At 36.3% G+C, this 22169-nt stretch overlaps 1 protein-coding gene across 1 annotated transcript in view; it reads left to right on the top strand.

The window, feature by feature from the left end:
* The window catches only part of LOC140338851 (cadherin-23-like), a 327390-nt gene that overhangs the window by 236020 nt on the left and 69201 nt on the right, over positions 1-22169 (top strand). Inside the window, exons 11-12 of the mRNA XM_072423172.1 lie at positions 5585-5697; positions 10050-10238. Of these exons, the coding sequence (XP_072279273.1) occupies positions 5585-5697; positions 10050-10238 (302 nt within the window). The remainder of the gene's footprint in view (positions 1-5584; positions 5698-10049; positions 10239-22169) is intronic.

The following is a 22169-nucleotide window of genomic DNA, read 5'->3' as shown; positions in this document are numbered from 1 at the left end:
AGTAAGCTAGAACTCTGCAACAGAAAAAAAACATTACAACCTTTACTTTTTAATATTTAGTGATCAGAGTTTTAAACCTCTTTCCCATTTGTTCTTGCTTTTTAGGACGTGTAGAAAATGACTGATGGAACACAGAGAGGGACATCAGTCATTTTTTTTCACATCACAAAGCTAGAATTAGTTGTGGGATGCAACAATAAATTACTCCTTTTTGCTCACACATGTAAAACAATGTATTCAATGTATAGTACCATAGTAACCATGCGTTAACTGTTGCTTTGCTAACTTTTTGAGCTGATATGCTTATTGTTAGTGTGTGTCTATGTTTCTGTTGAGAATACCATAGTTATACATTGAGGTTTGTGCTGCAGAGTCACTGATTAAGGTCAAGGCTTTGTTTGAAGGGCAGACACTGTAATTAATCCTGGGAAGTAAACCACATTACATTTTGGTAGATTTATGGAGAAAGCCCAAAGCTTTAGTGACTCTGCCAACCCATCATTCAATTCTAGGCTAAGCAAATGACTTATTCTGTAATAGGGTATGTTCCAGAAAAGGCATTTATTTGGTCAGCTTTCTGGTTTAACAGAGATTAATTGGCCTTCGTCTTAGAGCAATGGACATGGATTGAATCTTACAGGAGGACTGGGCCAAACAGGAGAAGTCTGAAGAGCACGTGTCACAGATCAGCAGCACAGCTGATCTGGTACTTGTTATTCACCAGACATATGTCAGATCAGCAGCAGTTGGTTCCATTACCTTGCTTCTAGCTGCTCTGTCCAGGCTCTGGAGCTGGAGCCATTGCCAAACCTTTCCAACTGATTTATTTGCACTTGCTCATCCAGTCCCCGCCCGGCCTGACTGTTAGCCTCACTATATAAGCTGTGTTCAGACTGACACTCCTTGCCTTTGCAATTAGGTGTGTTTATCTGAGGCTCCAGCATGTGTCTATTTCCGAGTGCTGATTCCCTGGTTATGACTCTGGCTTGTTCTGACTTTGGTTGTTTGCCGCCTGCCCTGATCTGGTCTTACCTGGTTTTCGAGATTGTCTAGCCATTTGATTCTACGCTTTGGTTCTATCTGCAGTCAGTTGCTGTCTGCACTGGTGTGTCTGAGAGCCATTACTCCTTGCAGGGGTGCTCTGGTGAAGCCTGGGCGGTTCCTTAGACTCCGTGCCTCAGCTCATACCTTGCCTAACCTGCAGATTGCACAGACGGTCCACTTCCCCACAGTTGTGGCAGATTCATGACAGCACGTGATCCTGGTGGATTAAGCAACTGTGGTGAAAGGGTTTCCAAGAGAAGTGTGTGTATATGTCCAGCCATTGGCTTGATCAGTGAAATATTATGTTTGCACTTTGAATAAGCAATTTAATTTTCTCATCCAGTATTATCGGTTTTAGCATTGAATGGATGAATGTTGTTGCTTTATTAAAAGAATGAAGAAGAGGTAGCTCAAGGTTAAGTGAGAGAAATGGTTCCTATGGTTGATGGAATATTTATAGCCCAAGAAGTGCATCTGTTGCAGATTCCATGATCCACATCTAGCTAACTAGATTCATTCCAGTGGAGTACAGCCCTGACAGAGCAAGATTGTGTTAATAAATTATCCTTATCCTCACCTAGGTGCATTTCTTATCATGAAAGTCATTGCACTTGAATCGGTCACTCAATCGGTCACACATTTTTTTTTTAATCTTTAGGCAGTCTGGCATCAATTAATTTGGTAAAATGTTTAAAATGTTTCAATATTTTGTGTCAAAAAACACACATTGGGAAGCTACACAATCAAGTAAGTGAAAAATATACATCATGCATCAAGTTGCCTCTGTATAGCACTCACATTCTGAAATAAATATAATATGAAACCAAACTCCCGCCTAACCTTCAGCATTGCACAGTTGTACATGTTTATCTTGTCTTGTTCTAAAATCGCTTTGGGCCTTTGTCAGTGAGATTTTGGAGCAACTCAAGAAAATTAAGGTCCTATTGGTCCTATTAGAGCTGTGGTGTTCCAATAGTACCCATTAATCTCAAGATGGGAAAGAAAAAGGAGTTATTTTAGCATTTTACCATTCGTTGTGGTTTGTCAGCATTTTATATGTTTCAGAGATGCGTAGATCCTTTTAATATATAATACCATAGTTTCTTCCTTCTGGCTGATGCTGCACTGCAGTTCTAACTTGGAGGGGGAAAGGTTGCTTGCGGAGTCATAGGTTGTCTTCTTGAGTGTCACCGTGTCCTCTGTATTGGCTATAGGTGTACAACATTTAAGTATGTGTCAAATAATTGACCTGCTGTATGTCTAAGTAGGAATTGTATTGTTAATATGTGTCACATGAAGATAGAGCTTAGGGGAGAAATAAATCAATGATGCAGCAATCTTTATAAGAAAGAAATACCACTCTATTGATCTAAGTCATGTACGGATAAGCTACTTGATGAGATTAAGTGAGTAATCAGAGTCATCAGGCATCTTTTTCTTGCAAGGCTTGTGTGCCATTTATTGTGATTGTGTGGGTAGTTTATTGAAGAGAGATGTTGGCAATTTTCATTTGTGTAGTGTATGTATATGTTCTTGTGGAAGCCCTATAGAATTAAATTATGAAGAACATTAATTTCATGTTTTTAGTGCCGGGTACAATGTATTCTAGTTTGGAATTATTTAAATAATTGGTTTCAAATGGTGAGTTGCTGTGTTTTAAATGTGTTTGTGGGAAGGAAATTGTCAGCTTAATCTCAATTTTAGAAAAATAGTCATATTATGGCAGGCTTTAAGTTTTTGTTTTTTTCAATTTACACTTTGACACATTTCAACTTTTGAACCTAAATTATTCAAATATTAGTACAGGTAGTCCCTGGGTTACATATGAGATAGGGACTGTAGGTTGGACTGTAGGTTTGTTCTTAAATTTAATTTGTATGTAAGTCGGAACAGGCACATTATTTTAATAAATGTAATTAGGACAGATGTTTGTCTCAACATATTATTAGGCAGCGTGGTGTCAGTTACTGTATAAAATCCTCACTGTGAGTTAATCGCAAACAAAGCAAAAATAAAAAAATAACTTCTGGAGCAAGCTGTGCTTTGATATCCAAAAAAAAAAAAAACAACTGCAGACTTTGTCTTGGTCATTAAAGAGTTACAAGAGGCTTCAGAAAGAGCACAGTCCTTAAGCTCACCCAGAACCTCAGCTGTGTATAGAAAAGATCTCTTCTGCAAGTCATGCAAACTGCCCCCTCCCCCCTTCAAGCCTCCATTCTGCACAGGATCGAGCAGGAAAGCCCCATTCGTATCTAGGAGGCATCCGTATGTTGGATGTTTGTAACCCGGGGACTACCTTTAGTTAGACTTGTGAGATCCATATTTGAGAATTGTGAAGGCCAAAGGAGTGACATTTCATTTCAGCCATTTAACTTATACATGGACACCTGGAAGACACAATGGCAGGTCTTCATCAATAAACTTTTCCTATGAAGTCAAAAATTATATTATGTATCATTGTCAAGCCTGGGACTGGATAGTGAAATTGGGCATAGCATTAGAAACCAAGTTCTGCTTATTGCACCAGGCGGTCCTAACACTGTGACAAAAAATACTTAACATAAAAATAGTAAATATACCTTCTACCTGCCTTCTTCACCTGTAGTAGATAACCTGTAAGATCCTGCTAAAAGTCAGTGTTGTTGTTTCCTCTACCCCCTTTGCAGCCAAGTCTTGTTAATAAGCATTCCAATGATGACTTCATGGCATTTCGCCACTGTATTCTTGATGATGACAGTGGGTCATGTGTGTACTGTGTGTAAAAGTTGCACTTGTAGTAACCATCTGATGCCTTTATAAAAGCAGTGAAAACACAGACAGCTAAACAAGTAGTGTAGTCAGTATTTAGCAGAAAGTGACTGCACAAGAACCTTAAAAGATGGATTTTAATGAATGCTTCTGAAATATTTTGACGTGTGATGAAAATATGACATTTAAGGGATAGGCATTGCTTTCTCTGGACAAACAACCAGTTTTCTTAAGGTCTGGTCCTTTTAGATGGAATATACCACACCTAACTTGTCCTCTGATACTTTAGGCTCCAATCTTGACACCAACTTGGCTAGGTGACTTCTTTTAGCCCACTAGAATATGGTATTTCTTTCTTTCCCCGTCTTCACTTTTGGGTCAGTTGGGTATGACTAGCACATGGTTATGGGTTAATACATTACAATACATTACATTACATTACATGTTATATATGTTATCATTCTTTGACACATTTGCTCTTAGGCTGCATACACACGAGCAATGATTGTCCTTGGAAAGGATCTTTCACCATCCTTTCCAATGACAAAAGACTACACGATCCATGAACGAGCGATGTAAATACAGCGCTCTATGGAGAGGAGAGGGGGAGAGCAACAGAGCGCCACCCTGCTGCGCTCTCTCTACTTCACTTATTCATTACGATCGTTCCTCACCCATTGTCTGTGAATCCGCCAGGATGGTCGATGGACAACGAGCGCTGTACACACGCCAGATTCACGTCCAATATCAGCCCTGAGGCGATTATCAGATGAGAATCATCTGATGTGTGCATTTAGCCTTTCAGCAGTCCTGGTACTGTTTATACTTTTAACTCCCTAATATTATTACATATGTTTGTCAGTAAGCTTTCACATTCCTGTTTTTGAAAATTTTGGTTATTTATTGGATGATTGTAATATGTTTTTTTTCCTAGCTGTTTAGCTTTGTACACCTTTTATACCTTTTAATTAAAATATTGAAAGATATTTAGGTGATGGATTTATATATGCTTTAACTAAAGTACTATTACTTTACATTGTATAGCACATTTTTTACAAAGATGTCAGGTTATAGTACTTGCACAACAATGGAAGAGAAGGTTGTATATCCTAAACCATGGGACTATAACCAAATTCAATTTTACTTTAAATGTTTTAATGGTGTCACACTACCTTAACTGAGCTCAGAAACTGCATATATGTTGTAAACATGCCATTCTCACCATGAATTTGTGTATTATGGTAACATATTGTAATAAAAGTAATATGCACAAATAGGTCTTAAAAACTGATTTATTTGCATAACAGGAACCTTTTAAATACACTTTTCCCACACATTTTGGTTAGAGAATGGCAAAGGGCAAAACTACTTTTATGGTTGGAGGATGAAAAAAAAGTGTTTTATTGTTGGAAATGTATGTACAGTTGCCTCCAAATATCTTCGATCTTTCTATATCTTAGTATTACAAAGCACAGACAGAAAACTAGAAAGTTGGCCTGGAGCTAGCTAAATGCAGGGCCGCATGACCCCTAGTCAAGTAAAATACTTGTTATGGTAGTGACCAGTGGTGGTAAGACGCATTTGCTCAACTATATCTTCTTCCTTGTTTCTACCAAAAAATGCCTAATGATGTTGCCCTTAAAACTTGAAAAAACATTTTCATTAGGGTACTCATGTTGAATATATCTGTAGTGATTATATTATATTATTATCTACTCTTTTTTTTGCAAGATGTTTACCAATTGTTTTTGTTTATTAACATGTATCTTGTATTTGACTCATTGTCCAACAGGTAACACTAACAGCATATTTGCCTTGGATTACTTCAGTGGTGCCTTAACACTCAATGGGCAACTAGACAGAGAGAATCCCCTGTATACATCTGGATTTATTCTTACAGTGAAGGTAATATGATTGAACAGTAATTGTACCATGCAGAGAATCCCAAATAATTACTGAAGATGGACAGTGGTGCAGGAGAGCAAAACTCTCACTCTTTATTATGGATTCTTCCCTTGTTTGCTTTTCATCGATTTTGTGAATCTTTCAACGGAATTCGAATCTGACATGTCTTCTGTCTGCAGTGTATAATTCAATATACTCATCACCCATTTTTGGAGGTTAAAGCACAATTTCAATACATATCTACTACTAGTCAGAAACCTAGTTTTTCGAAAAACACTCTGGGCCTAATGCCAAATAATGAGCTCCGGGATTGGAGAGAAATGCCTAAGACAGATTTGTAGAGTTCTCTGAGACTTTCTTTTCTTGGCTTAAAATGCAGCAGTAATATATATGTCTGCTTCTGATTTTTTTAATGTTATCCTATACAAGAACTCTCCTAGTTCCACTTTACTACACTAGTTACTTTACATACTAGTTCCAGCTTACTAGGTGCACGAGTAAAGTAATTTTCTTTCACCAGGAACTTCAGGGAGCACATACTGGGTGGGTCACCTCCTTAACATCTATTTATAATATGCATGCGTGCCCTATTCGCGCTGAGAACAATAGAATAAAGCCAGCTGTCAATCAAAGCAATACATTTGCATTGAAGGAGAGGTGTGGCCCTTCATGGCTTCCTGTGCTGTAGGTGCAAAAAGTGCTCTAGAACAAACATTTTTTCTCCCAAATGTTAGTGCACAGGTCAGGGTGGCAACACCAGTCCTCTGGCGAGACCCTACAAGGCATTGTAGCCATTTCAAAAATCTAAAGTGATCTTTATGAATTTTTTAAATTTAGGTTTAAAGACTGGGGACAAAATTTAGAAAAAAAAAGCCACCAATAATCTAAGGTATTTTTTATAGCAACCAATCAATCAGGTTTTGTCTTTCATTCTTTATGTGAATGATGCAAAAATTAAATGTGATCCATGTTTCTCACATTCATATTATTATATTATTATATTATCACTTATTTCTTTTTAATCTTTCCACAATCTTTTAAACATTTGTTTATGTCTCTTGGTTTATATTAATCCAAACAGCACATTGTTTTGTTTTATAGGAGATTTATTGCACAAAACAATATTAAAAACCTTTCTTACTTGTACATGAAGTCCAGCGCCAAAGTTCAATCTGCTTATATCTTGTTTTTCTGGTTTCTTTTTTCCCCATCGACTAATGAGTTTATTTAAATTCCTAACCTGGTACATATGCATGCAGACTGCTCTGGGTAGTAATCACATATGACTCTCAGCTTCTAATATTAAATTAAATCCAGTAAATACAAGGGACAGCATGGTTGGCTCAGTGGCTAGAAGTAGTGATAAAAGAGTAAGCAATTTCAGTACAGGGGAAGGGCCTGTATAACTGGGCATGACAGAAGGTAAGGCTTTAAAAATTGCATTCAAAAAGAATATTATTTTACAGTACAGAATATTCGGTTTTCTAGTTTAATTTATGTTTATGATATTTCATATAATTTACTCAATTTGGATAACCTAAATATGACTAATTAATGTTATTTTTATTTATTCTGTAAGCATGTCCTTTTAATTGTAAATAAAAGGACGGGTATTGGAAATTCAATCAACTGTGAACCTTTACAACATGCCCTGTATTACGGAAAGTACATTATATTTTCTGACTCTGGTTTAGGACCTAGGACATTCTGAGTGAGCAGTGAAGCATGAATCCACTCTGTCACCAGCCCACTTGTACTGTAAAGACTATTCCAGCTCTGCTCTCTATCCAGTTGCAGGTTTTTAATTAAAATCAATAGAAGTCTGCTCTGTTTGTTAGAAACACTCTCGGCTGGTCTGGGCATCAGCACTATGGAGCTAGCTACAAATCAGAAGCTGCTTAGCAGCCACATTGATTGGTCAGGTCCCAGGCTGTGCCAAAGGTGCACTGTTCATTTTTCAGTTTTAGAAGGGGCACTAGTCTTGTGGGGCAAGAAAGTGACACATAATTACAGTACTTGACCTCTGATAAGATCAGACTCAATACCCCATTATCATTGTAGTGGTACTTGAAGTGCACAGGTCTTTTATTTTCTACCTTTAATTGAAACAGGGAACTATAGGGAAGTGCATCTCCTTGAATGAGACAGAGCATGTACCATTGTGACAGCAAGCATCATGAGCATCCTCCTCAAGACCTTTTCCTTATGAATTTGTCACTGTCATTGACAAGGTCCTGCCTACGCAAAGGCCAATTTTTCAGTTCAACAACAAGAACAGTGGCCTTTTTCTGCCCAAATTATATAATGGATATGAACTGCACATGTTTTATTACAGGGGATGGACTGCTGTCCATGTAGTTTGTCATGCAAATTTAAAAACCTCCTGGCTGTCTTTGTGTTTTTGATGTGAATGAAAATACAACTTCTAGGAATAAATGATACAGCCCAGCAGGTGAAAAACCATCAGCTTTATTTGTAATAGTAAATTGTAAGAGAGAGATGCATTCACAGAAGTTATTTGTTTTCAGTGACATAGATCACTCCCTGCATTCCAAAAGACACTTTTATTCAGTTTATGTTGACGAATAAGAAAAGCCTATAAAAAAAAATTCCTTTTGTATGTAGTTTTTATCTTCTACCGGTAAATGTAAAATAGATAAATCCTAAATATACGTTATTTTTAAACGTGATTCCCCAAGAGAAGTCGGAAATGGATTTATTACCATCTGTTATATATTATGGCAACAAAATGTTCCTCTGTGTTCTGTAGTTATGTCATGCACATTATGGGGGTGATTTCACAATAATAATAAAATAAAATGAGGATAGAAGTGGGGTTTGCATCTAGTCAAGCATCATCTAAACATTTGTTGAAGCTCCGAAAGCTAGGAAGCAGCCTTGCTGCTGCAGTATATGAAAGAATGGTAGATATAAGAAAGTCAGCCAACATATATCCACACTAAAGTATGATTTTTTTGTGTAATTTTATTTAAATTATGCTTAGAGAGGTAAACCACTGTGTGTTTACAACATCTTCATTGTCATACCAATGGTTGATAAATGTTTGCATCTTACACATTTAAAAAGCTTTTGCAATGCCTAAAAGTTCATGTAAATTGATATTTAAAAATATTTTTGATTAATACACATTTTTATGTTGTATTACAGTTCACATATTATTTGTACTGTTTTATAATCTGCTTGCAAGGGTATAATTTGTAGTTGTAACAGACCATGCTGTTGCTTCATGTTGCAGTGGGTCAAGGGGCAGAGTATGGACTATGGAGGCCTATAATGTAGCCAGCAGGCTATTTTTAGTTGTAGCGATATTAGTGCTGACTTCAAAAACATATTGACCTTCATATGATCAGTAACTACATTGTGAATGTCTTAAGCACATTACATAAGATCCCAGGCACGTTATATCTCAGATGTCATTTTTTTGCCAAGGGTGTAACAAGAAGGATGACGTGCTTATCAGGATATCCCCAAAATGTGAATGATCATAAATTCTGTGTAATAATTATAATAACATACACAAAAATAGATGGTTAAACATCAGGAGAGGATCTATTTTTTTTCAAAATCCTTTATAAATTTATTCTAAAACAATCTAAACATTCACTATGCAGGCTGTATATTTTTACAGGTTCAAGTGGCATCTCTATGTTCCATGTGCATACTTTGCACATACCCAGTCACTCACCACATCTATTTTATAGAGGACAGTCACAGGTTATTTTCTGTAGGCCAGACACCTTTGGACTTGATCAGGCAATATCTTCAGGAATACCCCAGGAAGTGGCTCAATGCCTGGGAAGGTGAACATATCTTGTTATGGTGATATCCTTACAGAGCAATAGCTAATGAGAGAAGAGTAAGCACAGGTAGTATTAAAAACATTTTACAGTTCTTCCACAAGTCACTAGGCCCCCTAGCCTGACGATTGACTGGGTAATAAACATTATTATCCCAGATTGATACCTCTAGTACATCCTGTTGGAACCAGGCCATCAAGAACCTAAGTGGAAGAGGAAATCTTTAATTAGAAGTCACTTTTACTCAGATAAAAATAGGCTAAATATTGATGATTACTTATTATAGAACAAAAACATACAAAGAGGAAATTAGCCAACTTTCCTACATTATTACGTTTTGTGACAAAAATTAGTTAACCCGGCTGGTGAAAAAAATAACGAAAACCATAGAACATTACTATAGTTATTTACTTAGGCCAGCTTTAAAGCTAGTAAAGTTTTGTAGATAGTGTACAGTACTAAACAATCATTTAATGAATTTACCTCTTGTGTAGCATAGCTTAACAACATCAATTTATGTATTTTTTCTCTAAGGCAACTGAACAGCTGGATGATCGAACCCTTTCTGATGCTACAGTGAGAACAACATTCAACATTCTAGTGATTGATATCAATGACAATGCCCCACAGTTTAACAGCTCAGAGTACTCCGTCAGCATTCCGGAATTGGCCCAGCAGGGTTTTGCACTGCCTTTATATATTGAAGTTCAAGATAAAGATGAGGTAAGAGGGTAATTTTGTTTTGTTTTTTAATTTTTTCGAGGCTCACATGTTCTAAATCATATCTTGTACTATACTTGACTAGAGCCACTGTGACTTTATACTTTTAAATAGAAACTAACTTACAGTACATTAGGGGAAACACTCATAGGCTTCTTCGGAAGGACATGATATATCATCTGCATCAAGTTTCTCTGTTTGTTAGAGCAGGTAAAAAGACAATACACCACAACACAACACAATACAAAAACGCACAAAAAAAATTTGTATTTTATAATCCATTATTTGTATATTGTTTAGCTCTTAATCTCTTCCACTACTAAATAAACATTTATTTTAAAAAAAATTTGGTGTGCTGGGTGGGTTGTTACCATTATCTGGCGTGTGTACAGCACTCACAGCACAGAATACACAGCATTCTTGCACATTATTATACACCTACTTTGCAAGTGTGCCATTTTTAGAGCTGCAAAGTGCATGTATCCCAGGCATCCTCTATGGCCATAAGGCAGCCATTTCTGAAAAAATTCCTGCATTTACTCCATCCTGCTGATTCTGAGCACCAGCTGGTAGTGCACACTGATTGAAATGTGTGTTGTACAGTGCACACATTGCTAGGGGAAATAAGAAAATACATTCTTTACTTACTAGCATTTTTCAGTTTAGGTACACTTTTCTTATGATTGACAAAATTACACTGTGCTGTCCAACCTCACATGATACACAGCTATACAATACAAAGTCAAGTGTCCTCCAAATTTACATCAGTTATCAAGGTTTGGAAGGGTGGTTAGAGTAAAAATCAGTAGGATGTGGATTGGTGTGAATGGCTCTATATGCTCTAAAGAAAGAAATAAAAACAATATTACACCAATGTGGGTTATAATGCAACATGTGTAGTGTACATTTTTTGTGTTTTTTGATGTCAGTTTTTTGTATCACATTCTTTTCAATGTTAAACCTAAGAGTATGCAGTAAATGGGCCATTAATGAAAGTCTGACAGGAGTTAAAATATCCATAACTGTCAGTTAACTGTAGGTAAACACCCGGTCTGATTCACCCCCTATGGATTTATTCTACTTATAGATATAATTGTACACATACATTTGCAGTCATGAGAAAAAAATATATACCTTTTTTAAATTTTTAAATTTTACATATCAGGACATGAAAGAAAGTCTGGTCCTTAGTGGGTTCATTTTTTTAAAAAATTACCCTAAAACAATATTTTAAATATAATATTTCTTCTATGTATCCTATTCCTATCCTGTAGACTCTCAGGTTATTCGTTCTCAGGTTAACGTTCAGGTTATTGTATTTGACATTTGAAGTGGATGTAATTCACCAATGACTAAAAAAATAAATCCCCCCCCCCCAAAAAAAAAAAATCAGCTCCAAACTGATACGATTGAGAAACACGTGGGCAAAATTAAGGTTGTTAAAGCATCCACCTGTCCTCAAAGAGCTGAGCCTGGTTGTTTCAAAGTCATTAGTTCTAATTTTTAGAGACTCTTTAGTCACTGGCATGGTACTGATAGACTGGTGTAAGGCCAGTGTGGTTCATATCTTCAAAAAGTCTTTACCAGGTAATTACAGACCGGTTAGTTTAACGTCCATAGTTGGAAAGGTCTTAGAAAGTTTTATAAAGAGCCACATTGGGGAGTTTCTGCTAGAAAATATTATTATAAGTGATAATCAGCATGGCTTCAAGAAAGACAGAGGTTGTCAAACAAATTTTCTCTATTGTATGTTAACAGGGAGACAGTGGAGTAGCAAATGATATAGTGTACTTGGACTTAGCTAAAGCATTTAACACAGTACCACACAGATGGTAATATGTATGTTAGGATCAATAGGTTTAGAAAAGTCAGTCTGTAAATGGACAGAGAACTGGCCTAAACACCGCATCCAGAGAGTTGTAATTAATGATTCATACTCTGAATGGTCTAAGATTATTAGTGGTGTACCCCAGGGTTTAATGTTGGGACCTTTACTGTTTAACATCTTTATAAATGATACAGAGTTTGGGATTAAAAGTACCATTTCTGTGTTTGCAGATGACACCAAACTATGTAATGGAATTAAGTCCATACATGATGCCTATAATCTACAAGCAGACGTGGATGTATTGTTTGATTGGGCAGCCAAGTGGCAAATGACATTTATATATTATATAAATAAATGTAAAGTTATGCACTTGGGAGCTAACAACATGCATGCTTCATACCGTCCAGGGGGAATACATTTGGGGGAGTCAGAAATGGAAAAGGATCTGGGGGTTCTGGTAGATCATAGACCTAACAACAGCATGCAATGCCAAGCTGCAATATCTAAAGCTGGCAAAGTACTTTATTGTATTAAAAGAGGAATAGACTGCAGAGATAGGGACATAATTCTGGCCCTGTACAAAGCATTGGTCAGACCACATCTGGAATATGCAGTCCAGTTTTGAGCACCAGTTCACAAAAAGGAGATTGTGGAATTGGAAAGAGTGAAGAAGGGCAACTAAACTAATAAAAGTAATGGAGGAGCTAAGTTATGAGAAGAGATTAGCTGAACTGAATTCTCCCTTGATAAGAGACGTTTAAGGGGGATATGGTCACCCTGTATAAATGTATAAATAGTCCATATAGAGAACTCTCTTCCCCATTATTCACTTTGAGATCATTACAAAGAAAAGAAGTTTAAGCTCTGCATAAGAAAGGGATTCTTCACTGGAAGGTCTGTGAAAATGTGGAATCGTCTCCCTCAGGAAGTAGTTTTAGCAAATATTATAGATTGCTTTAGGAAAAAGCTGGATGCTTTTCTAGAATAACAGAATATAACTGGGTATTAAGGCTTTAAAGTAAAGATTACAGAGACTGTTGATCCAGGGAACATCTGATTGCCTCATGGAATCAGGAAGGATTTTTTTTCCCCTGTTAAAGCAAATTGTATCAGGGTGTTTTTTGCCTTCCACTGGACCAATTATGTCTTATAGGGTTTATTTCCCTAGTGTTTGAACTTAATGGACTTATGTCTTTTTTCAACCTAACCTACTATGTAACTATGTGCAGGGACCTCTTGGTGACTCTATTTTTTATTGCAGGTAGTTCAGGTGATAACTTTTATTGACTACCTTAAAAATGCAAGCTTTCAGGATGGCTTAGATACTTTCTCCAGGTTTAGCAGTCCTGTGGCTTTTATACCACAAGGTAACCAATAAACGGTATCATGTGAACTACAAACTTTCTGTGTTATTCAATGGCAAGAATGGTACAAGACTCCACTATTACTGCAGGCACTTTATTGTTTTACAGTACCAACAAAGTCAATTAGGATTCTGTGATCATTTATATGGTATCTTGTTGGTCCTTCATTGAAATTAAGACAGGAATGTAAAACAGTTCGATAAGGTTTAATTTTCTGATCAATGATATTTAAGTTTATGATATTGTTGGTCAGTCTGGAAATCAAAGTATGCTTTGGAATACTAACAGTTTTAAACTGATTCACTGTCATGATGGTTTTCATAAGCCAAGCTAGGAACGCGCTAAGTGAGTTGTCACACATACACAAGAAAGATTGTTTTTTTTCTTTTTATTGACAAGATGGAAAGGGCAGGGATAGCTTAAAAATTAGTAATACAGTGAATAGGGCAACAAATTGTCCATAAAGATAGAAAATCAATCTTCTAGAGCAGAGATAAGCTGAGGTTAGCCAGTCTCAAATTGATCCTCTCTATGCTCGCATGAATAGACTAGAACAGAAAATGTAAATAGAAATTTGAAAGAAAATAGGCATGTGGTGTAGTAATGTACTGCTAGTTCAAGATAAATAATTTTATTGTAATATTAGGTAATTTGTCACTTCTGATTAGTTTTACTGCTTATTTATCCAGACTCCAAGTTATGGTATATATATATTATACTATATATATTAGTGATAATGAAATTATTAAAAAAAAATAAAAAAAAACTTACCAAATTATTAAAAAGGTAATGTTTAAACTATTTTATACTATCTGGTAGACAGGCTTCAATGTAATAATTACCAAATTATTTCAGACAAATGTTTCTGTACAGAATTGTTAAATTAGTTGCTGCAGTTTTTAAGATTCTGTAGATGTCCTACCAGAAATGTACAGACACAGAAAAAGCTTAACAGAATATTATGCTTTAGGAAAATGTATAAAACATATAAGGTCTTAAGTTTGTGTGCTGTAAATTGTTAGATGTGCAAAATGTCAGTGTGTAATCTTATAATGTGTGAATAACTAACTTTAACTGCTAATCCCTAAAAAGCATCATAGATTACCTTGTAATAATTAAAATTATATCAGATTGCTCTGCAATCCCCCCCATCTCCGTGTTATATAACCTCATGCTGAGAAAAAAAACAACTGTGTGAAAAGGCTTCTTACGAGGGTCACACATTGTTAAAAATTGAACTTTAGTCCCACTTTGGAAATTGGCAATCGGGTAGGTGTTTATTGGACAGGGAAAGTCTCTTCTGCAAATTATTTTCTTCCCTGCCTCATTCATTGCTAGCTAGCTAGCACATATATCACTGAGCTGCATATGTGCAGTTAAGCGTTTCCTGCCTCTGGCTTCCTCTGCGGGTTCCAGGAATTAATAAAGTCACGTCATCCTAGCCCAGCCAATCAAGAATAGAATGCAAAGAAAACAAATAAGAAGAGGGCGGCTCCTGAAAAGGAATAGGGGTCAGATGATTATGAATGGGGTTCTCACTGCAACACAGTTCACAAAAACATATTTTACTGTGCCAATGGGAAATAAGTGGGTGAGAAAAATGTTTTAAATGTCCACCGTTGTGGGTGGTAAACTTTCTGTGGGTTGGGTGCCTGATTTCATTGTTTATTAGGCAGTGACAGTATTCTTGTGACGTGGGACCTGCACAGTACATCCTTTTTTACAGGACAACATTATTAAGAGGCCAGGATAAAAGTGGATCAGGTCAGGGTTGTGGACTGCATATGATTGTGAAGTGTTGAGCCATCGTGATAATATTTGTGATAGCAAAGACAAACGGAATAGGAAGTGACAAATGGAGTAGGCTTATGTTAGTACTGTAGCTGACAGGGCAGTGGTAATTGGACGAAATGTTGGTGAGTTAGATTGATTAACATAAAATTTTAAAACAACAAATTAGAAATAGAAATATGACAAACAGTACAGATGTATGCCATATAAAAGTGCATCAATGCATAAAATGATATACTAAGACTATGGATAATAAACCCTGCTTAGTATATATATTTGAGATTTAGTTAGAAATTAAAATGTACGTTTTTTTAGATGAGGCACTTGATGATGCTAGGTAATTAGTGATAAACAAACAACAGTATTTTAAATCTGCTCTTACTCTTTTGAGCATACAAAACTGTATTACCATTTTGTCTACATTTTCTAGTGCAAAGGCTAGTGTTTTTTAATAATCTCTACAAACAAGCAACAAAACACATTACTTGTCTATACACAAAATGCCTTCAAGCTTAAGTTTGGCTTTGGGTAAAACTAAGTACATAAGATTCAGGGTCAGATTTGGGTCCTAATAAATCATGTTCTTAGAAAGTGATCCTCTGTAAATCACCTTTTCTCTCTCAATATCCCTGTGTGACCAAGCTGTATACAGCCAAGAACACAGTCTATGTATAATCTCGGCACAGAATTTCAAACAACCAGCTCACAACAACTGTGCTTTTAACCTGCAAGGTATCACATGAGCAAATTGCATTGTTTGTGGAGTGGACAGGGATAAAATGTGGATTTGCATCTAAAAGACAAGGTTATGAAAAAACATCCTAGTTCTATTCGGACACTTGAAAATAGTAGGCCAGTTGTCAGTATGCTATAATTTTATCTCATGTGTTCACATTAACATCTCCATTTTAATGACATATATTCGGTTATAACATCTTTATCCTAGCGGTTAGTGCAAAGGGAATGGCATTTTACTTGTGCAGATATATTTGATCGGACTTTAATTAAAAGGTAGCTGTGCAGTGAACAGAGTGATAAAAGAGGCACAAGTCTATTTGGTTTGATTTCCTGTCATTCTGTACAATAGATTAGAGAGGCTGTGGCTTATCTGGAAAACACCAAACAAGCACATACACACGCACAACGCCACTCAAATAAATGAGAACCTGTCTTTTTAGGGACACTGGATTGATTTTGCAAAGTTTAAACCAGCCATTAGGTGGAATGTAAACATGGATTTTCTCAGTAAGTGAAGTCATTTTAGGTTGGTGCAGGACACTAGCTGTAAAAAACCATAAACATTTTCAAGTTTTATGGCTCATGATGTACCCTGTGAATACAAAGACCTTTTTTTTCCCATTCATAAAATCCAAGAATAGAAGTTTTTGAAGGAAACCTTTACTAAAGGAGTATTGGGGCTGCAATCTAATAAAATAGCTAGGTGCCTGGTCATCCATCAAAGCCAGAGGCCCTCATACTATCTCGCTGACCTGGAGCAACTATGCAGATCTGAAGTTCTGACTTTCCTAATATTCATGCTCGTTTAAGATCAGTAGCTCAGAAAGCTAGAATTTGAGACATTGTAGAGAGGGAATACAAAATAATGCACAGAAAATGTACAGAAGTAAACTTCAGTTTTCTCACCAATCAAAATCCCCTCTATGCTTGCTTCTCTTCATTGGGAGGTTTAACCCCCCAAATTCATAAAGTATTGCTTTTGTGACACTGCCTGACCTTGTATGTAAGAAAACATGTAATATGTAATTAAAGCTACGTAAACATGTCAGATGGTTGTCTCCTGAGATGAATGGTTGTGCTCACTACGGACAAAAATCTGCTATGTGTACAGAGGTCCCCCAAAGTTGTGGCGGATTGATGAACCACTGATTTGGAACAACCGCAGTGCTTGCCTAAAGATATTCATGTATAGGTTCTAAATAGGGAGTAGTGATCAAGTTCCTGCTGGAGGACTTGATGAGGTAAATGAATAATCCCATCAAACCTGGCTCTTTTTCTTGATGGCAGATAATCTTTTGAAATCAAGGATTCTTTCTCAGATTATCAGCGGGGATTCCTAAGGTCTTAGTGATCAAGAAGAGAAATGACCAGCAGGGATCTGAAGTAAATAAAGAAATATTTTGTTTATAAATCAGTGTCTGGGTCAAAATCATAAAGCAAATACATGACGCGGGTAGCTCGGACCTTCTAGCCCATCCCTTATAAACACCATTGTCATAACTACCTTCTACTACCAAACCATTCCTAATCTCCTCCTCTCCCACGTTGTACACTAGCCCAGCCCCCTCTGGCAACACTACCCTTTTTCTTAACCCCTTAAAAGCTCTGGGCTAGGCCCCAGCACCCGGTCATGTAGGCACTGCGCCTAATTCTTACGGCTACGTGCCTCTCTGTAATTGCAGTTGTTAATAATGTTAGATTATTGGACTAATGAAATATGGAGCTCATAAGCGTACTATGATATTTAGGATGAAGAACAAAACATTTTTATATTTAAAGCTGAAGTTTTTTCTGCTCATATGATGCCTTCCCTGGTTCCTCAGTTTCCATCGCTGTGAAACTTCTGAGCATTGTTATTAGTCTATACACAGCTATACTAAGTGATTTTTTTGTGCTTGCTTTTTGTTCCAGCTCAACTGCAGCTCATATTTTATGGTAAGGTCCTTGCCATGACAAACACCTAAACTGTCATTGCTGACCCCATGAAAATGGCAGTTGTTTGGCTGCCTTTCTGGTCTTTGGCAGTGACCTAGGATTTGTTTGCAGAGTTCTAACTTCGCTGAGTGAAGGTCACTCCAGGTCAGTTGTTTAGAACAGCCATTCATATATGTTTTTTTAAAGTTAGCATTGCCAGACTTAAATTTCTAAAAATACAAATAGTAGAAGTACAGGAAAGGGCACCTTGTAATTACTGCTTTAGCATCATATGCATTTGTTCCCATACTTATTAATAAGAAATGAAGCACTAATTAGCACAGATTATAGAATAACATCATCAGAAATACCACATTGTTTACCAGAACTTTACCAGAACACTATCATGCACAGGATATTTTCCATTTACCGGTCTATTACATACAATGTTAAAATACTCTTCTCAGTAACTTTAGAAACCTGTATGAAAAAAAAATCTGACTTGTCATAATACATACCAAAAGTATATTTTCCCCAAACATCCACAGGCAGGAGTAAGCATTTCCTTAGTCTTCTTTTCCCAGTTATCCTAGGTCAATGTAATTCATTATATTTGGCTTTGTGAAAGAGCTCACAATGAGTAATGAGTTCACAAATCATTATTGTACAAATCTTCATCAATTCACTATTAAATGCACATTTTAAGTGCCCAAACACGTACTTTGAAATTTTAACATGTTTTTAAATGCAACATATTTTATGTGAACAGACTTCTACTAGTGTAGGTTTGAAGTGCAGGGGATACCAGAGAAATCTGATGTGGTTTTGTCTTGTGCATACATACAGCCTGTTCACTCTTCATGAAATGACTTTTTAAGCTGCAGCTCAGTGATTTTGCTTTCGTCGTCCTGTGCGCTCCTATGGCTAAAGTGGAAGGGTTCAGAGTTTCTCAGCTGCTCCCTGCTGTCACGCTCGGGCACTTTCACCCATTAGTGCTTCCTCGGGCATTTAATTGACCAATCCTACTCAAAGGAGTTTGTTCTGGGGGAAAATTGGAAAACCTGCCGTAACATTAGGAGGTACACTGTGTTAAACTTCTTTGGAACACACTGTAATGCTCCAAAGGGCTTTTGGCTGTTATAAAAATCACACTGGCTCATTTTGATCAAAAATCACAACTTTAGGAGGATTTTATATATATATTTTTTTTTTAGAATGGACTTTAGAAAGAAACTGGCCTTCAAACATCCCTGCTTTGTTGTCATTGTACGCACAAAGGTCTTGTGTAACATTTATCAGAAGTCCTATTTCCCTTGGTAATATTACTCCAACATCCTATACCAAGCATCCATTTAAACTCACACATATAAAAAGAAGAAACTGGGTAAAGTGTGTCTTTACTTTGTTCACAAGCGTTGGAACCACTTTCAAATGTTATTACTCAAGATAAAGTAAAATCTCTTAAAATGTTGCCTCAAAATTCAATAAAACAGGTGCCTGCAGATCTGAGTTTGTCTATGTCCTAACATTAAGGGCTCTATTTATGGAACAGGGATTCTGATACTCCCAATACCTGGCGGGAATCAGTTACTGCCATTGAAACATATGGACCTGGAAGATTCCCACAAGAGAATGTTTGAGGGAATGTCTGATTCCCTGTTTTATAAATAAAGCCCAAGCCACACACCTGTCAACCTGTCCCTGCTGTAAACCTTCCACCTGATGAATTTCACCCTAAACTGGCTTATACAGTGAGCCCTATGACTAAGCCCACTTAGTGAAATTCATCGAAATGAGAGGTTTATGGTGGGGACTATTTGACATCTTAGGAACAATAAGTTTTAACAGCCGTGACATCACTGGTATGTGGTTTGGTATCTTACCTTTGATTTTATTACTGTCCATGTCCTCATTGCCAAAAATGACCCTCTATTAGGAAGGATATATTCTAATATAAAAATAGAGATACATTTTAGGCTACCAGGATGTTTGAGGTAACTGGATAAGATGCACAGGAAAAGCATACAATTATAATTTTTTTAATGGACTAAAGCCACATTAGAGGGGGTGTCTAGGCAGTGTTTGGGAGAAGAGGAGCAGGGGGATGACCTCAGAAGTACTGTATGACAATACTCTAGTTTATGGTTTAGTGAGCAGGCAGATAAGCGAGGCAAGTGTAGTGAATTGTGGGGTTGCCTTGCTGGTCATCTACAGTATTGTGCCAAAAATATAGAAAATAAACTGGCTAAAAAGCAATACAAATATTTTGGCTCATGAACCACTTCACATTTATATGATATGTGTGATTTTAATAGTTGGCAGGGCTTGTGCTTTTCAGATTTAGTTAGGTTGAAAAAAAGTCTGTCAAGTTCAATCAATAGAAGCCTATTTCTGTTTTTTAATTAGAAATTGTATCTTCCCATCAGAGGATTGCAAGGCCAGTGCAAAGGAATTGTGTTCACAAAATGTTGTAGTTTAATATAGACATACAACTTACTCAATAAACATAGCAATGACAATTCCAGTAAAGCAGTCATATTGTTTTCATTTGGTTTTTTTCTTTCTTTTTTTCTGAGCTATCAATAGTAAACCTGCATACTATGGGTTTCTGGTGTGGTTATGCAGAGAGGATATAAGCAAATTTAGAGGATAAAAGTAAAATGGGTGGTAAAATTATAGTTAACTCATGAATGTTCTTTTATTGTCCTTGGAAAATGTGACCTGTATGTCAGATGATTCCACATCATTGTATAACAGAAAAATAGTTAATGGAAACATCATCAAATAAGTGAATCCTGCCAGATCTGGAGGAAAATTTGCAAATTGAGATTACTAGTCTACAAACTAAGGATTAAATCAGAAATTGCATTTTTTTGTGTATGTTTTGTATAGTATAATACACAGAACAATGAGCAAGGGACAGTAAATGTCTATAAACATTCCGAATGACAGACAGAGCTTGGTCCCAAACACCTAAGTTATAAATCAAAATAGAAACACCACCGTGCACAAAGTCTCTAGTGGTAGATGCAAGTGTGTGATATGATCAATGAAGAACGATGTGCACGAGGAGAACGAAAGAATGCATTTACATACATTGCTGGATATTTATCCATCTGCTACTCACAGACATTCTTTTGTATACCAGAAAACTTCCAGGTATCACGAACACGTTTGGTGACTTTTGTTGTTGTTTAGCTTCATATGTTGTTTTTCTTTTATCAAATGTGCCCTCCTTGAAGTTGCCTGAATTTTTCCCCTAAGATTTCAACCTAATCTATAATAAAAAAAAAAAAAAAAAATAATAGCATCGGATAGAAGAGTTTTGAACTCTGAAAAGTTTTAACCTACTATGGCTCTTTAATAAATAAAACATTTCACAGCTATATATGGTAGACAGTAGTGCAATTTTTAAGCACCATAAATTTCTTTATCATTTCCATCACTAGGTTTTATTCAGTCCTTGTCAGAAAAATGTCCACTTTCTTATTAAGCATTCAGAATGGTGCTCAAATTTCCCAATGCACGCTGAAGTGTCCATTGTAGAGCATGTGCACAGTTTTATCATTGCTAAAGAAATCATTTAAAGTGTTTCACATATCATATATCCACTTTATGTATAACACAACAGCCAATACATGTTATCCTCAGGGGACAAGGATACTGCAATAAACTGATCTATCAATTTAGAAACTTCAAATGAAGTCTTTAAAATATGATATTTATTTTTAATGGTACAGTTACGGTGCAGACTATTTAAAAGAGTAATGGAGAGGGAAAACTTTTAAATACTTGAAAACTGACTAGATAACTTGATTTAAATCTTTTTGATGATGACAACTTTGTTATAGAAATATTCAAATGGTTTATGCATGGTTAGAGTTACACTTAAAAACCCCATAGACAAACAAAACCAAATGGCCCCTAATCAACACACAGCACATTTAAACTATACCCCATTTGTGTTCCTTACAACAAAGATACAAACGATTTTGAAAAACATACTTATTAGAGTGTGTGAGGATCATGCCAAATAAAGCAAATTTATTACAACTAAAACAGAAAGCAATAAATAGGTTTTTGCTTTTAAGGTAAAGAATAAGTATAATCATTATATAGTCATTAGTTTGTACTCATTTTACACAGCACAGTGAAAATTAACATTTTTGTTGTCTTGTATAAACCATGTTAACATATTTATATTACGTAAGACACACTACCTATACACTAAGTAAGCATAGTTTGCCAAACATCTCTGCTATATTTAAAATTCATCAAGCACAACATGACATCCACAGC

The sequence above is a fragment of the Pyxicephalus adspersus genome, chromosome 10, assembly GCF_032062135.1.
Source record: "Pyxicephalus adspersus chromosome 10, UCB_Pads_2.0, whole genome shotgun sequence".
NCBI lineage: Eukaryota > Metazoa > Chordata > Amphibia > Anura > Pyxicephalidae > Pyxicephalus > Pyxicephalus adspersus.
The sequence above is the reverse complement of the archived record's forward strand: the minus strand, read 5'-3'. Positions and strand labels throughout refer to the sequence as shown.